Source organism: Pinus tabuliformis, chromosome 6 (genome assembly GCF_031772625.1).
Source record: "Pinus tabuliformis cultivar Carrire ecotype Pingquan chromosome 6, CPIR1, whole genome shotgun sequence".
Classification (NCBI taxonomy): domain Eukaryota; kingdom Viridiplantae; phylum Streptophyta; class Pinopsida; order Pinales; family Pinaceae; genus Pinus; species Pinus tabuliformis.
Window position 1 is genome coordinate 98038569 of NC_142292.1, and position 13260 is coordinate 98051828.

Here is a 13260-nt window from a genome sequence, read left to right on the forward strand (position 1 = left end):
ACCACATTACTTGTTCGTTCCCAATTATACATAGATGATGATGCACTTGGACCACATTGCCCAATTGGCTACACATTGCACCCGACACTTGGCAGTTGATCCAGGGCCCAGAGGAGGTTTTGCCTTTCCTGGGTAGACATGGGAGGGCATGTGTCATCTTCTAGCCCTCATTGATGGAGCATCGACTTGATCTTGAGTGAGTTGGAGACCCATGAGACACATTTGGAGCCCAAAAATCCCAACTTGGGGTTTAGAGATGTTTTGTAACATTTGGAGGGCATCCCCCTCTTATTTGCCATTTTTGAGGCCCTCACTCTCATCATCAGCACATGAGGCCTCAACGTTGCCCTTTTAGTGTTGAAATATGTAACTAGGTTCGGTCTCCATAATGTTTATTGTAATCATGGTTTTATCATTTATGTATTTGATGAAAAGAGAAAAATAAATTTATTATTGTCATTCTTGATGCATGGGTTTTATGCTTAATATAGATTTATTTATAGGTCAAGCACCCATTGAGTGCTTCTAGGATTGTCATAGAATTATGAAGTCAAAAGAGTTATTGTCATACATGTAAGACCCCTTTGGGCATCTTGTATTATGTAAAAGAAATTTATTCGAGTCACAAAAGACCCTCCAAGACCTTGTCAACGAGCTACAGCGAGTCAACCTACATGAAAGATCAAATCGGTCTCATGGAGGCAATCTCATGGAGGCAATTCGTACCCCTGGAAAGCCTATATATATAAGAAGGAGCTCAACCTCATTTGGGTAGAAGACACAAGTTCGATCTCCTCAAGAAATAAGCTAGAAAAAAGACGAAAATCAAGGATAAGAAGAAGAAGAGCAAGATCGAAGTTTTGGACCTCTTTCTCTCTTGTGTTAGGGTTTCTATAGTTACTGGGCAAGTCGAGATTTCAGAAGTTTATGGGCAAGTCGAGATTGCAGAAGTTTATGGGCAAGTCAAAATTGCAGAATTTGCTGGAGGTCGAAGTTGCTGGGGTCAAAGTTGTTAGGGTTGAAGTTGTTGCTGGAAGGTCAAAGTTTGTTGCTGTAAGTTGTGTAAGGAAAGCTCATCAAGAAGGAAGGTTGACTTGGTTTTGGAGGGGTCTTTGTCAAGGGTCTTAGGTCTTGGAATTCGTCATTTGAAGATTCTATAAGAAGAGAAGAATTCTTGTGGGTTTTCCTCTCAAGATGAGAGGTTTTGGCCCTAGCTGACAACCTACATTTTGTGTCTCCTTGTCTCATTGATCTTTATTGTTTGGTAGTTGTTTGATGATAGAGAACACTAATAATAATAAAGTAAAAGAAGCTAATCAAGTTAAGTAAAAATTATTAAATTATATATTAAGTTAATAATGGTCAATTAGAAGGTAGAATTAGGTATTAATTAAGTCATGTTGACTTTAAATTAGATTTATGCTTTTGTCTTGTTTTGCTTTTTTGATCTATCCCACATTCATAAAGTGGATTATTTCAAGGCTATTGTAACCTATATAAGAAAGCTTTCACTTTCTTATTAATTGAACTGAATACAAAGAACTCTCTCATTCTGAGTTATTTCTTGGTTTTCCATATGCTCATGTTTTCGTTATATGGTATCGGAGCAAGGTTTCTGAGCCACGGAACTGTGAGGGCATGAAGATCCAAGGGATTACTGCCGACAGTGAAGGATCGAGGGATTGCAATCATAGCACAGTGGAGAGCCAAAAGTTTTTTGGGTCAATAGTTCATTTCAGCCACCAATTTTTATTTTTATTTTGTGCCGTACAACATGTAAATTCTGCAATTGAGCCTGTAATTTCGAAATCACAGGCTGCAATTTTGGAAATTGATAGTCAACTTTTCCAAATTGGACTGTAATTTTCGAAATTGGACCACTATTTGTCCAAATTGAGTGGTAATTCATCATAATTGATTGAAATTTGGCTGTAATTTCTACAATTTCTCTCAAATTTTGCCAAATCAGATTGTTTAGGAGCAAATTGGATCTATTTGTACCTAATTTATTGCTCAGATCTACAGATATGGTGTTTTTAAGTCGTTGATTTCTTGATTATTAGCAGCTCCGAGGAGAAATTAATCAGTTTGACAGATCTACCAAGTTTGCTTCCAGGGTTGGCTTCTTTGACCAATATTATGTTGGAAAACAGTGAGAAGTTCTATGGGAAGAACTACAACACTTGGAAACAACGAATGTTGGCAATTTTTGAGTATTGTTGCTTGGATGATGTTATTCTCGGCAAAACTACCCAACCGACAGCTGTGGGTAAAGATTAGGACAAGTTTGATGCCCAAGACAGAGAGGCCATGATGCTAATCAAATTGTCTCAGTCTGTTACTGATGAAATGCTTCCTGAAGTACAAACAGGAAATACTTAGGGCTTGTAAGATATGCAATGATGAGGCATTCAATGTCATATAGCAGCCCAAGAAAAGATATTAAAATGATATTCAACGATAAAGGAGCAAGAACTTCCAATAGGGGCTAGGTTTAGGCTAGTAGAAGTAATTCTATGGCTGTTAGGTATGCATAAACAGTGGTAAAGAGAGTGACATCAGCCCTATTTAGGTGGTATAGACCATGCGATATGCTATATTTTTCCTTTAGATAATTTATAGATGTAATGCCTAAATTTTGAACCTCAAACATCCACTCAAACTACACTTGTATGCATAAATCTGCTCCAGAAACCCTAGCGGCTGCTCTAGCCGTCTAGGAGAGAATAAGGAGATGAATTTTAGTTTTATTTATGGATGTTCAACACACTCTAGAATCTAGATCATTGCCTTATCCTGCTAGGGTTTAATGGAGTCATTAGGGCTAAAATTCAAGGGAAGGATATTGGAGTAAGGGGTGATGCCTAGGGCATCCACTTCTAAAACCCTAGCAATTGCTCTTTTGAGGGGAGAAATTAAATATAGGGTCTGCAGATTAAGAGTTTCGCTATAGGCCTCAGAGAGAACAATTTTACATGCAATGATGAAACATTTAGTCATGGCATAATAGAAACCCTACTTTAAACATTAAGCATGCAAACTATTAATAATAAGACAATAAACTTACAAAATCCTCCACAAAAGGCACTTCTTTCAATCCCAGAACAATGTCTCCAATGTCCATACAAAAAATCACATCCACAAGAAGGTTGCATCCATAAAGATCACATCTTGCCCCCAAAAAAGATTAGCTCACATTCTCTTGGAGAGGAAAAGAATGTAATGTGTGACGATGAACAAATGAAATAAGGGGAGACTATTTATATGAGACCTATCCCAATTATTTTTGTAATAATACAACTAAAGAATTCCTATTGACAAGTTTACAAGTGTTCCATAAGTTAGAGGTTACAAGCTGTGAGAATTTCTAACACGAAATTCTACTGTAGTAACTGATTTATTTTTCCTACTTATTTTCGACAATAAGTTATTTACAAAACCCTTTAGTAAACATCAAAGTAAATTCTACTGCAGTTGTCACATAATAGCATAGAGAAAAGAATAGTGAAATACAAGCACAAGAATCAATCACATCAACACAGTTATTTTTGGACAATAGTCCTCGGAAAAACCCAATGTGGGAAAACTGGTGCAGCAGAGGAGGGTTTATTTATTATTCTTCAGCAACAATCTCTTTACAAGGAATGATTTGCAAAACATAGAGAAACCTCTGAGAAAACACCCGAGATAATTTTCGTCCATCCTTTGGAGAAATTCTGAGACCCAAGAGACCCTCCAGCCTCCACTACGTCACATCTACGCCATCTTTGCGTGAGGACCGCGTCCCTTGCTGCGTTGCCTCTCTGAGCTATCCCTCTGTGCTGTCCCTCTGATGCACTACGTCCCCTCCTCCTCAGTCTCCGACTGATGTTGATACCCCCCTCTTCTTTCACCCTGGAACTCTCCCTCTGAAATCGAACTCTTACTCCTTGAGAATTGATTTCCTTCGGGTTACTGAGTATTTGCCCGATGTGTCTCCAAATGACTCTCAAGTCTTCATTTATACTTTTCTTGTTGAGATATCAACGACCGTGATCTAATCTCTAATCAACGGCTAGATTAAATTAGACTTGATTCTCGTCTCTTAGAAGCTTTTCACCCATATTTTCATTAATATCCATTAATATTTTAATTTTCCTAAGTTTAGACTTAGGTACCCCATTAAAAATATTAATTATTTTAATAAAATACAATCCGGGTGGAATTTCATCAAACAATTTCTGGGTCTTGGAGATCTCATGCATTCTAGCCCCTCCACAAAATTTCGGAGCTAGATCACAGCTGATGCTACCCAAAAGTCAACACTCTCTCTTAGCAAGAAATGTGTTCCAACAATATTTCTCAGCAGAAGTATCACACTGATCCACGACATCAGTCCTCTGCGCTGTTGATGCTTGGCATGTTGCCCCTCATCCACTGCGCTACTGCAACCTGTACTGCTGCCCATGACACTGCCACTATCACTTCTGCATTTGTACTGCAACTCCCTCTTAAGAATTGCACTATCTGTTTCTGCTACTGAAACGGATTCTCAATCATCCCCATCTTCTCCTTGAAATAAAAAAACTTTGTTCTTCCTAGGGCCTTGTTGAGAATGTCTACCCCCTGTTCTCCTATCAGAGTGTACTATAACTGTACTACGCCTCGCTGGACACAGTCTCTGATAAAGTGACACCTTATGTCAATGTGTTTCGACCGATCATGAAAAATTGGATTCTCAGAGAGCTTGATGCAACTCTGATTATCACACAAAATGTTGGTCGCTTCCATCCTTCTTCTAAATAGATTCATCAGTAACTTTCTAAGCCATATGGCTTCACACGATGCTGTGCTAGCTGCGACATATTCAGCTTCAGCTAAGCTCAGAGCTACAAACTTCTGTTTCCTACTACACCAGGGGGTCATGCCTGATCCAATGTTGAAACAGTACCCAGTGGTACTTTTCCGATCTACTGAACTTCTAGCTCAATCTGCGTTCGTGAATCCACTTAGCCTGATATCATTGCCTCGGGTGTACATTAATCCATGCTCGACCGTTTCTCGTATATATCTGAGAGCATGCTTGGCTGTTGGGTGTTGACAGTGTAACAAATTGTCTGGCCTGGGATTGACCAAATACATTAGGGATCCTATGAGTTGTCTGTACAAGGTGGGATCTACTTCTTTATCTTCAAATGCATCAATCTTCTTCTAGTTGGTAATCATTGGAGTAGCCATGGGTCTACAGTCTTGCATTCTGAACCTTTTTAAAATTTCTGTAGCATATCTCCTTTGTCCAAGGAAAATTTCACCCTTCTGCTGCCAAACTTCCAACCCCAGAAAATAATGCATTCATCCCAAATCCTTCATGTCAAATTCAGTAGCTAGGTTTTCCTTGCAATCTTTGATGAGCCTAGATGAACCTGTCAAGAAAATGTCATCCACATATAACACTAGAATTAGAGGCTCATTCTCTACAACCAGATAGTAGAGGTTGGGATTTGCGTCACTCTTGACGAACCCCATCTTCTGCAAGTAATCATCAATTCAATAGTACCATGCTTTAGGCACTTGTTTAAGCCCATACAAGGCTTTCTTCAACCTACATGCATGAGTTTTCTTCTCATGTGTCTCAAAACCCTTTGGTTGTTCAATGTATACTTCTTCTTCTATCACCTCGTTCAAGAACGTAACCTTGACGTCCATTTGATGAATCTCCCACCCCATTTTTGCGGCAAGGGATATCATGGATCTAATAGAAGTATAGCTGGCTACTGGGGCGAAGGTTTCTTCATAGTCTATCCCTTCCTTCTGAGCACACCCCTTAGCCACGAACCTGGCTTTGTATTTTTCCACACTACAATATGCAACTTATTTGACCTTGTAGATCCATCTCGAACCTACAACTGATCTATCCTGAGGCCTAGGTACCACTTCCCAGACATCATTGATCATTATGGAACTGTATTCCTCCACCATAGCATCTACCCATACTTGATAGTATGATACTGAACGACCTCCTGAAAACTAGAGGGTTTTCCAACCCGAGCCACCAAAGCTTGGTATCTATCTGGTTGTCTACGCTCCCTTTTCTCGTCCCTAGGAGCTCCATTGAAATCCTCTGCATCCCGTAGTATCTGTTGAAGTTCCCGACCCGTTCTTCCACTAGTTGTAGGTAGAGTTTTGCTCCTCCTCCTGAGATTCCACCTGCTCTGATGCCTCTAGATTCTTGTCCCTTGGAGAAATATTGGTGCTGGTTTCTGCTGGTCGAAGTGGTTGGACCAATGGATCATCCTTTGACTGCTCTTCAGAAGACATTTCTCGGGATTTCCTAAAAGCTCTGTCCTCCATGAACTTTACATCCTTTCGTACTACGATCTTTCTGTTTCCCAGAAGGTAGATTCTATATGCCTTAGCATTCTCACTATATCTCACAAGATATCCTTTTTTCTGCAGTTTGATCCAATTTCTTCCTCTTTTATTCGGGTATATGGTAGTATGCCAAACTCCCATCATTTCTGGAATGACTCACTTTAGGCTTCTTGCCGGTGAAGACACTCTCCGTTGTAATCTTACCTAATGCCCTGTTAGGAGTCCTATTCTGAACATATGCTGCTGTGCTGCATGCTCCTGCCCATAGAAATTTGGGCATATCCTGATCATACAACATTGCCCTTGCTGCTTCAACAATAGTTCTGTTCTTCCTCTCTGCTACTCCATTCTGTTCCGAATTATATGGAGCTGTCCATTCCCTTCTGATGCCTTCCCTTGCACAAAAATCAGTGAAGTCCTTATCAATGTATTCTCCACCATTGTCTGAGCGCAACACTTTTATCCTCTTCCCTGTCAGATTCTCAACTAGAGATTTAAGCTCTTTGAATTGATCAAAGACCTCATCCTTGGTTTTTAGAAAGTAGACCTAAGTCTTCCTGGAATTGTCATCAATGAAGGTGACGAAGTATTCGACACCACAAGAGCTTTTGTGGACATGGGTCCACAGAGATCTGAGTGTATCAACCCCAAAACACTGTTTTCCCTACTGTGTTACTTCTGGAATACGCTGCTTTGGTGTACTTGCCCAGTCAGCAACCTCTACATACATCGTCTCGTTTGGTACTTAATTATGGAACTCCTATGATGGTTCTTTTGAGAATTCTTAGAGCCCCATGGTGTAAGTGCCCCATCCTTCTGTGCCATAGTTCATTCAAATCTTTTTAACCACGATTGCCTATCAGTGCCATTGGAGATTCTAGCTGTAACTTATACAGTCTGTTACTTTTGACTCCAATTTGGGCCTTCTTCTTCCAACTCGGATGTTTGACATATACTTTCTTCCCAATGAAGTAAACATCATAGCCCTTGTTTTGTAACTGAGATACAGAGAGTAAGTTCATCGCCAATCCAGGCACATGTCGCACATTGGTAGCTCGAAGCCAATCCCCTACGTATGTTTGAAAAACTACAGTACCTCTTCCTACGGGGGTACATTTTGACTTATTTCCCACGGTGATTTGGAAGTTCATCTGTTCTTCTTGATAGCTCGGGAAACATTCTCGTATTCTTGTCATGTGCGCAGAAGCTCCATTATCAATATACCAAATGTCAGAAGAAGCAGAACTTGCCAAGTAAGCGACTTCTTCTTCCAGTCTGGAAGTTAACATAGAATTGTCTTGATCCATTATATTTTTCGTGCTTTCCTGTTTCCTAGGAGAACTGCGTGAGTCCTTTTGAGTTGCTGCTCCAACATCGTGTTCGTGACTCATTGCAGATTCTCTAACCCTGTTTGCCCGATCTCTGCTTTGATACCATGTGAAAATTTCTAACACGAAATTCTACTGCAGTAACTAATTTATTTCTCCTACTTATTTTCCACAATAAGGTATTTACAAAACCCTTCAGTAAACATCAAAGTAAATTTTATTGCAATTGTCACATAATAGCATAGATAAAAGAATAGTGAAATACAAGCACACGAATCAATCGCATCAACACAATTATTTTTGGACAATAGTCCTCGAAAAAACTCAATGTGGGAAAACCGGTGCAGCAGATGGGGGTTTATTTATTATTCTTTAGCAACAATCTCTTTATAAGGAATGATTTGCAGAACATAGAGAAACCTCTGAGAAATCACTTAAGATAATTTTCCTCCACCCTTTGGAGAAATTCTGACACCCAAGAGACCCTCCAGCCTCCACTACATCACCTCTGCGTCATCTTTGCATGAGGACTGCGTGCGGATTGCGTCCCTTGCTGCACTGTCCCTTTGATGCACTGCGTCCCCTCCTCCTCAATCTCCGATTGATGCTGATACCCCCCTCTTCCTTCACCTTGCAACTCTCCCTCTGAAATCGAACTCTTACTCCTTGAGAATCTATTTCCCTCGGGTTATTGAGTATTTGCTCGGTGTGTCTCCAAATGACTCTCAAGCCTTCATTTATATTTTTCCTGTTGAGATATCAACGACCGTGATCTAATCTCTAATCAACGGCTAAGATTAAATTAGACTTGATGCTCATCTCTTAGAAGCTTCTCACCCATATTTTCATTAATACCCATTAATATTTTAATTTTCCTAAGTTTAGACTTAGGAACCCCATTAAAAATATTAATTATTTTAATAAAATACAATCCGGGTGGAATTTCACCAAACAATTTCTGGGTCTTGGAGATCTCATGTGTTCTAGCCCCTCCACAAAATCTGGGAGCTAGAACACATTTGATGCTACCCAAAAATCAACACAAGCCAACCTCATAGCTCAATAACATAACAAAAATGGCATAAATGCCTACATGTATGGGACAAAATCTTCCTAACCATGACATCATCTTCCAAATGAGCTCTAAATGCCAGAAAGAGGTGCCATGTAGGCCTTGAGTCTACCATACTAAGATGTATCTCCCAATCATGGGCATGCCTCCAAAGTGTTTCTTTACTAAGACATCATCTCATTGGTGCAGAACGTCATCCTGCAAAGGGGAAGAGGGGTGGTGTGGCACTCTCGAACTCAAGTATTGGGGCTCCAAAGTGATGTGAAAGACCTCCCTTGTCATCATAAAAATGACCATTATCATCCTGGCTCTAGAACAAGTGATGCCCATCAAACAATGTCAAGGCCAGCCTGAGGGCATCGTGGGTCCATTGGGCACATCATCAATATCTCTAACACAAAGCTTCATGGGCTCGATGCAGCATCTGGGGGTCCATTGGAGTGTCAAGCATCATGTGGGGTCATCAAGTAGCCCAATGCTCTGCTCTGAACAGGCAACACTGCATCAACAAGGTCATGCTCTCTCTTTGCAATGAGTAAAATGACCTCTGCTGTGTTGCTGAGAAAGTAGGGCAATCATATCAAGAGGCCTTTGCTGCTGTGATGAAAACCACCTGACAAAACCCTCTCAAGATCAAGTGAACATCAAACAATCATTAGGTACAATAACCATGGATGCGTCATAGTGGACCATACTTAATGCCGGGGGCACAATAATACTTTATGCAAAGATCACCTTCACCCCAAAACTAATTCATTGTTTTGCTTGAGTATTTCTATATTTGTTGTTATTTTGAACTAAAGTTAAGCATGGTTTATATAATGTGCCTTTTTTTGGCCCTCTATCACTGAGTGTACTTGTTTCTTATTGTAGCCAATTTCTTCCAAGTTTAGCAATGATATTTTCTTCTTTAAACAATTACAATATCTAAGCACAAAAAATATTTATCTGGCAGGTCACAATGGGTCTAAATAGTGGGAAAGCATTTCATCTGAAGTGCTCTCATCTATAATGTTATCATTAGCATGACAATTGCTGCTCAAATTTTTAACATCTCCTTGGGCCTGAATTTGCAGGTAGCAATTCCAGTTGTTCCTACAATTAGAGTTGTTGTAACATTCAGCAAATTTGAGGAACTGCAATCTTCAGAAGAATTTGCAACACCGGTTTCAAGTCCTGAATTTTTCCAAGATGCCAAAGGGAAAGATGTTGATGCTCCAAAATCCTCGAGCTCTTGGATGTCTTGGCTTAGGGGTTCTCAAAGTGAGCCAGTGAATGAAGCTATGTGCCTGGAGGATTGCTTGGATGGTGATTTGGAACCTTTTCACATACCGAGTGACTATACTTGGGTTGGCATGAATGAAAAGAAGCGGCGAATGAAGATGAAAAAGTCTAAGAACCGGAAAGATAAGAAGCCAGATTCAGTGAGTAGAGAAAGGAGTGATGACAAGGATTAGAGGTTCCAAATATGTTATCCTTCTGATTTTATGGAGTTGGGCATTGTGATCTTGACATCATTACATGGGATGGAAATGGTAATCCACATTTTCTCATACCATTGGCTCTTGACCCAGTTACCTTTTTGTGAAGGAAATGATTTTTTGCAAGATAACAGGGAAAAAGGTGGAAAGGGAACAGTATACAAGTTTGTTTTGTTCCCTATTATTCAGATGTTCTCTATCTTGTATGTTGTAATTGCTGTTCTGCTTTATAGTTCAACAATTAGCTCATATCTGCTTATATTTGTATTCTTCAATCTTATTGTTTGGATACGAGTGCTATTTGTCATTATGCAAAATCTATTGAAATATATGATCATGCTATTACACTAACTTCATTCAGGGGCATATTACAGAAACCAAATCTATTTTACAGCATGTTTAAAAATCAATCACATCCTTAAAGGGGTTGCAAACGGAGCAATGATATCTCATGGCTTAACAGGATGGAAAAGAAAAGTGCATTAAGCATGACAAGATATTCTCATACCATTGGCTCATGAGTCTTGACTTAATTTCCATCTCGTGAAGGAAATGATTTTTTGCATGATAGCAGTGGAAAAAAGATGGAAAGGGAAAAGTATTCCCTCTTGTCTACATTTGTAATTGCTGCCCTGTTCTACAGTCCAACAATTTGCTCATATTCTTGCATTTGTTTCTTTTAATTGTGTTGTTTGGATACAAGTGCAATTTGTCAGCATGTGAAATCTACCGAAATAGAGGATCATGCTATTGCACTATCTTCATTCAGGAACGTATTACAGGAACCTAATCTATTTTACAGCATGTCTTTAAATCAATCACATCCTTTTCAAGGGGTTTTAAAAGGAGTGATGATGGCTAATGGCTTACAGTATGGGGAAAAAAGGTGCATTAAGCATGGCAAGGTGTTGATCTCATCCAGAGCTGCTATTAGAGAATTTGAATTACACTGAATTTATTGTTATAATGTTTGGAATTGTGTTTTGTACTTCTCGCAGAGTTTGACATACTATTTGCATGTTTTGAATTTGAATTTGTGGAGAGCCAGAACAGTGATCATCATAAAGAGGAAAAGTCTACTAGAAAACAAATCTAATATGGCATAGTTACCTAATCTTGGCTGAAGCATTGAACAAGACAATCCTAGGGGATAAACCATCTGTCATGTTCCCAAATTCAACGAAATGTTTTACCGTATTTTATTTCAATTAGCAGAAAGTTGGGTTACTGAAGTTTATGAAACCCAATTTAAGTATAGGAATTAACTTTAATGGGTGGGCATGTAGTTCTACATTTGTAGTTCTATAGAATAATGCTTTTATCTAATGTTGAGTCTTCTATATTACATCTGTGAAATTCCACGGACCTTCTCAAAGTGGTTCTTTCTGATACATGCTTCTTATAATTATGAATATAAAGTTCAACCAGAGCTGTACATGTGCATTTTAAAAAGTGCGCTGCAAATGTGGCTTGCACGACCACTAAGCTCAAAAACAGGGCAGGTTAGAAACCAAAACTGCTAGTTAACCTAAGATCAGTCCTTTTTGCATAAGCATAGCATAATACTCCATAGAATGTCCACAATACATCATAAACAAATGACCTGACGCCTGAGAGTAAACACAACATAAATCACGAGGTTGTTAAAGGGAGAAGCTCAACAGTGTGTGGTGGATCATCAGGGTCATTCTGGGTTGGCTTCCAACAAGTAACAACAGGATCCAGGACACTGGTGATTGGTTCCAAGCCATAAATTGCTAGCTCTGGTGGTCACTTCCCATTCAAAACGGGAAGTGCTGGTGTATCGAACTACTTGTATTACTGAACCTGTCCCAGGGGGCACAAGTATGCTTCTGTACCCTTCTTACCCTTACAGCTATTCTGGCCCAGTGATGATGCTGACCCTCTGAATGCTGGAGCTGCCTTGATCAGGTCGAATGAGCAGGAGAGGCTTTAAATAGCTCCCTGCTCATGGTACATGGGGCAACCTCCCTAAATTTAGAGAAAGATAAACATACATTCTTTAGTATATACAGCAGACACTCCCACGTCTTCGTTGAAAGGTCTCAATATAAGTGATGGTGGATGATAGGTTGGTAGTTACACTCGTTCTTTTGCCCCAAGATTCTGACCTTGACTTCGTTGAAATGTTTAGTATAAATGACGATGGATAATTGCGTAGAAATGGGTTTTTAACCCAAATTTTTTAACCGTTGATATTGTAGAGTTCCATACTTCAACATTGCAAATATGAAAAAGACTAAGAGCTGAATGAAAATAACCATGGCTAATCGAACTTCTCTCCCTATGGGGTGTAAGTCCTTGAGTTGATGCAATAGCATCCTCCCTTGATGTGGTATTAGTTGATTTTTGTGTAGCTTGGGAGGTACTCCAAGCCCTAAGGTTCAGAATTTGGAGAGAAAAGCGTCACAAGGGCAGCTTGTGGGCTTGGAACCCAAGTATGGGGTTTAGGCACTCAATCGAGATTTTGGACAAAACATTGATGACTTTACGACATGTGATGGATGAGGATGATAGTGCTTGGAAAGACGGATCCAACGCGATGAAAATCGTCTGAATCTGAGTTGTCGTTAGAGAGATATTGATTTTTGAAGTTGACAAATTAATTTGGTTGTCAAGTAGGTCAACTTGATGTAAACACAGTCCAAAAGAAGTGTCACTTCAAATGAGACGTTGAGCCCCTATTTATGCGTATAAAAGGAGGACAAAGGCTCATTGGTTAGGCATCCAAGAGTGCAACGTCTTCTCAAGAAGGAGCTCTGAAATTTGGATGAGATAGGAAGCCTAGCCGCAGCAAGAAAGGAGTCTTGGACAACGTGGAAGTAAAGGGTCCGAAGTCTGCTACAGGAGGCCAAGGAGCTGAGGTGAGTAACACTAATGTGAGGATAATTTATTGTTGTTTCAAGGGCCGAGGTTGCAGGTAGCTAGGCTGAGTTCCTAAGGAGCAAAACACTTCCGTTTGTAAGGTGTTTGGGCATTGTTTGGAGGGGGCCGGTGCTACAGGAGG

General features: G+C 39.8%; 1 protein-coding gene across 1 annotated transcript in view; it reads left to right on the forward strand.

The window, feature by feature from the left end:
* The window catches only part of LOC149257439 (uncharacterized), a 62505-nt gene extending 51917 nt beyond the window's left edge, over nt 1–10588 (forward strand). The window contains exon 3 of the mRNA XM_089414298.1: nt 9828–10588. Within this exon, the coding sequence (XP_089270424.1) occupies nt 9828–10208 (381 nt within the window). The 3' untranslated portion in view covers nt 10209–10588. The remainder of the gene's footprint in view (nt 1–9827) is intronic.
* Nucleotides 10589–13260: the final 2672 nt, after the last annotated feature.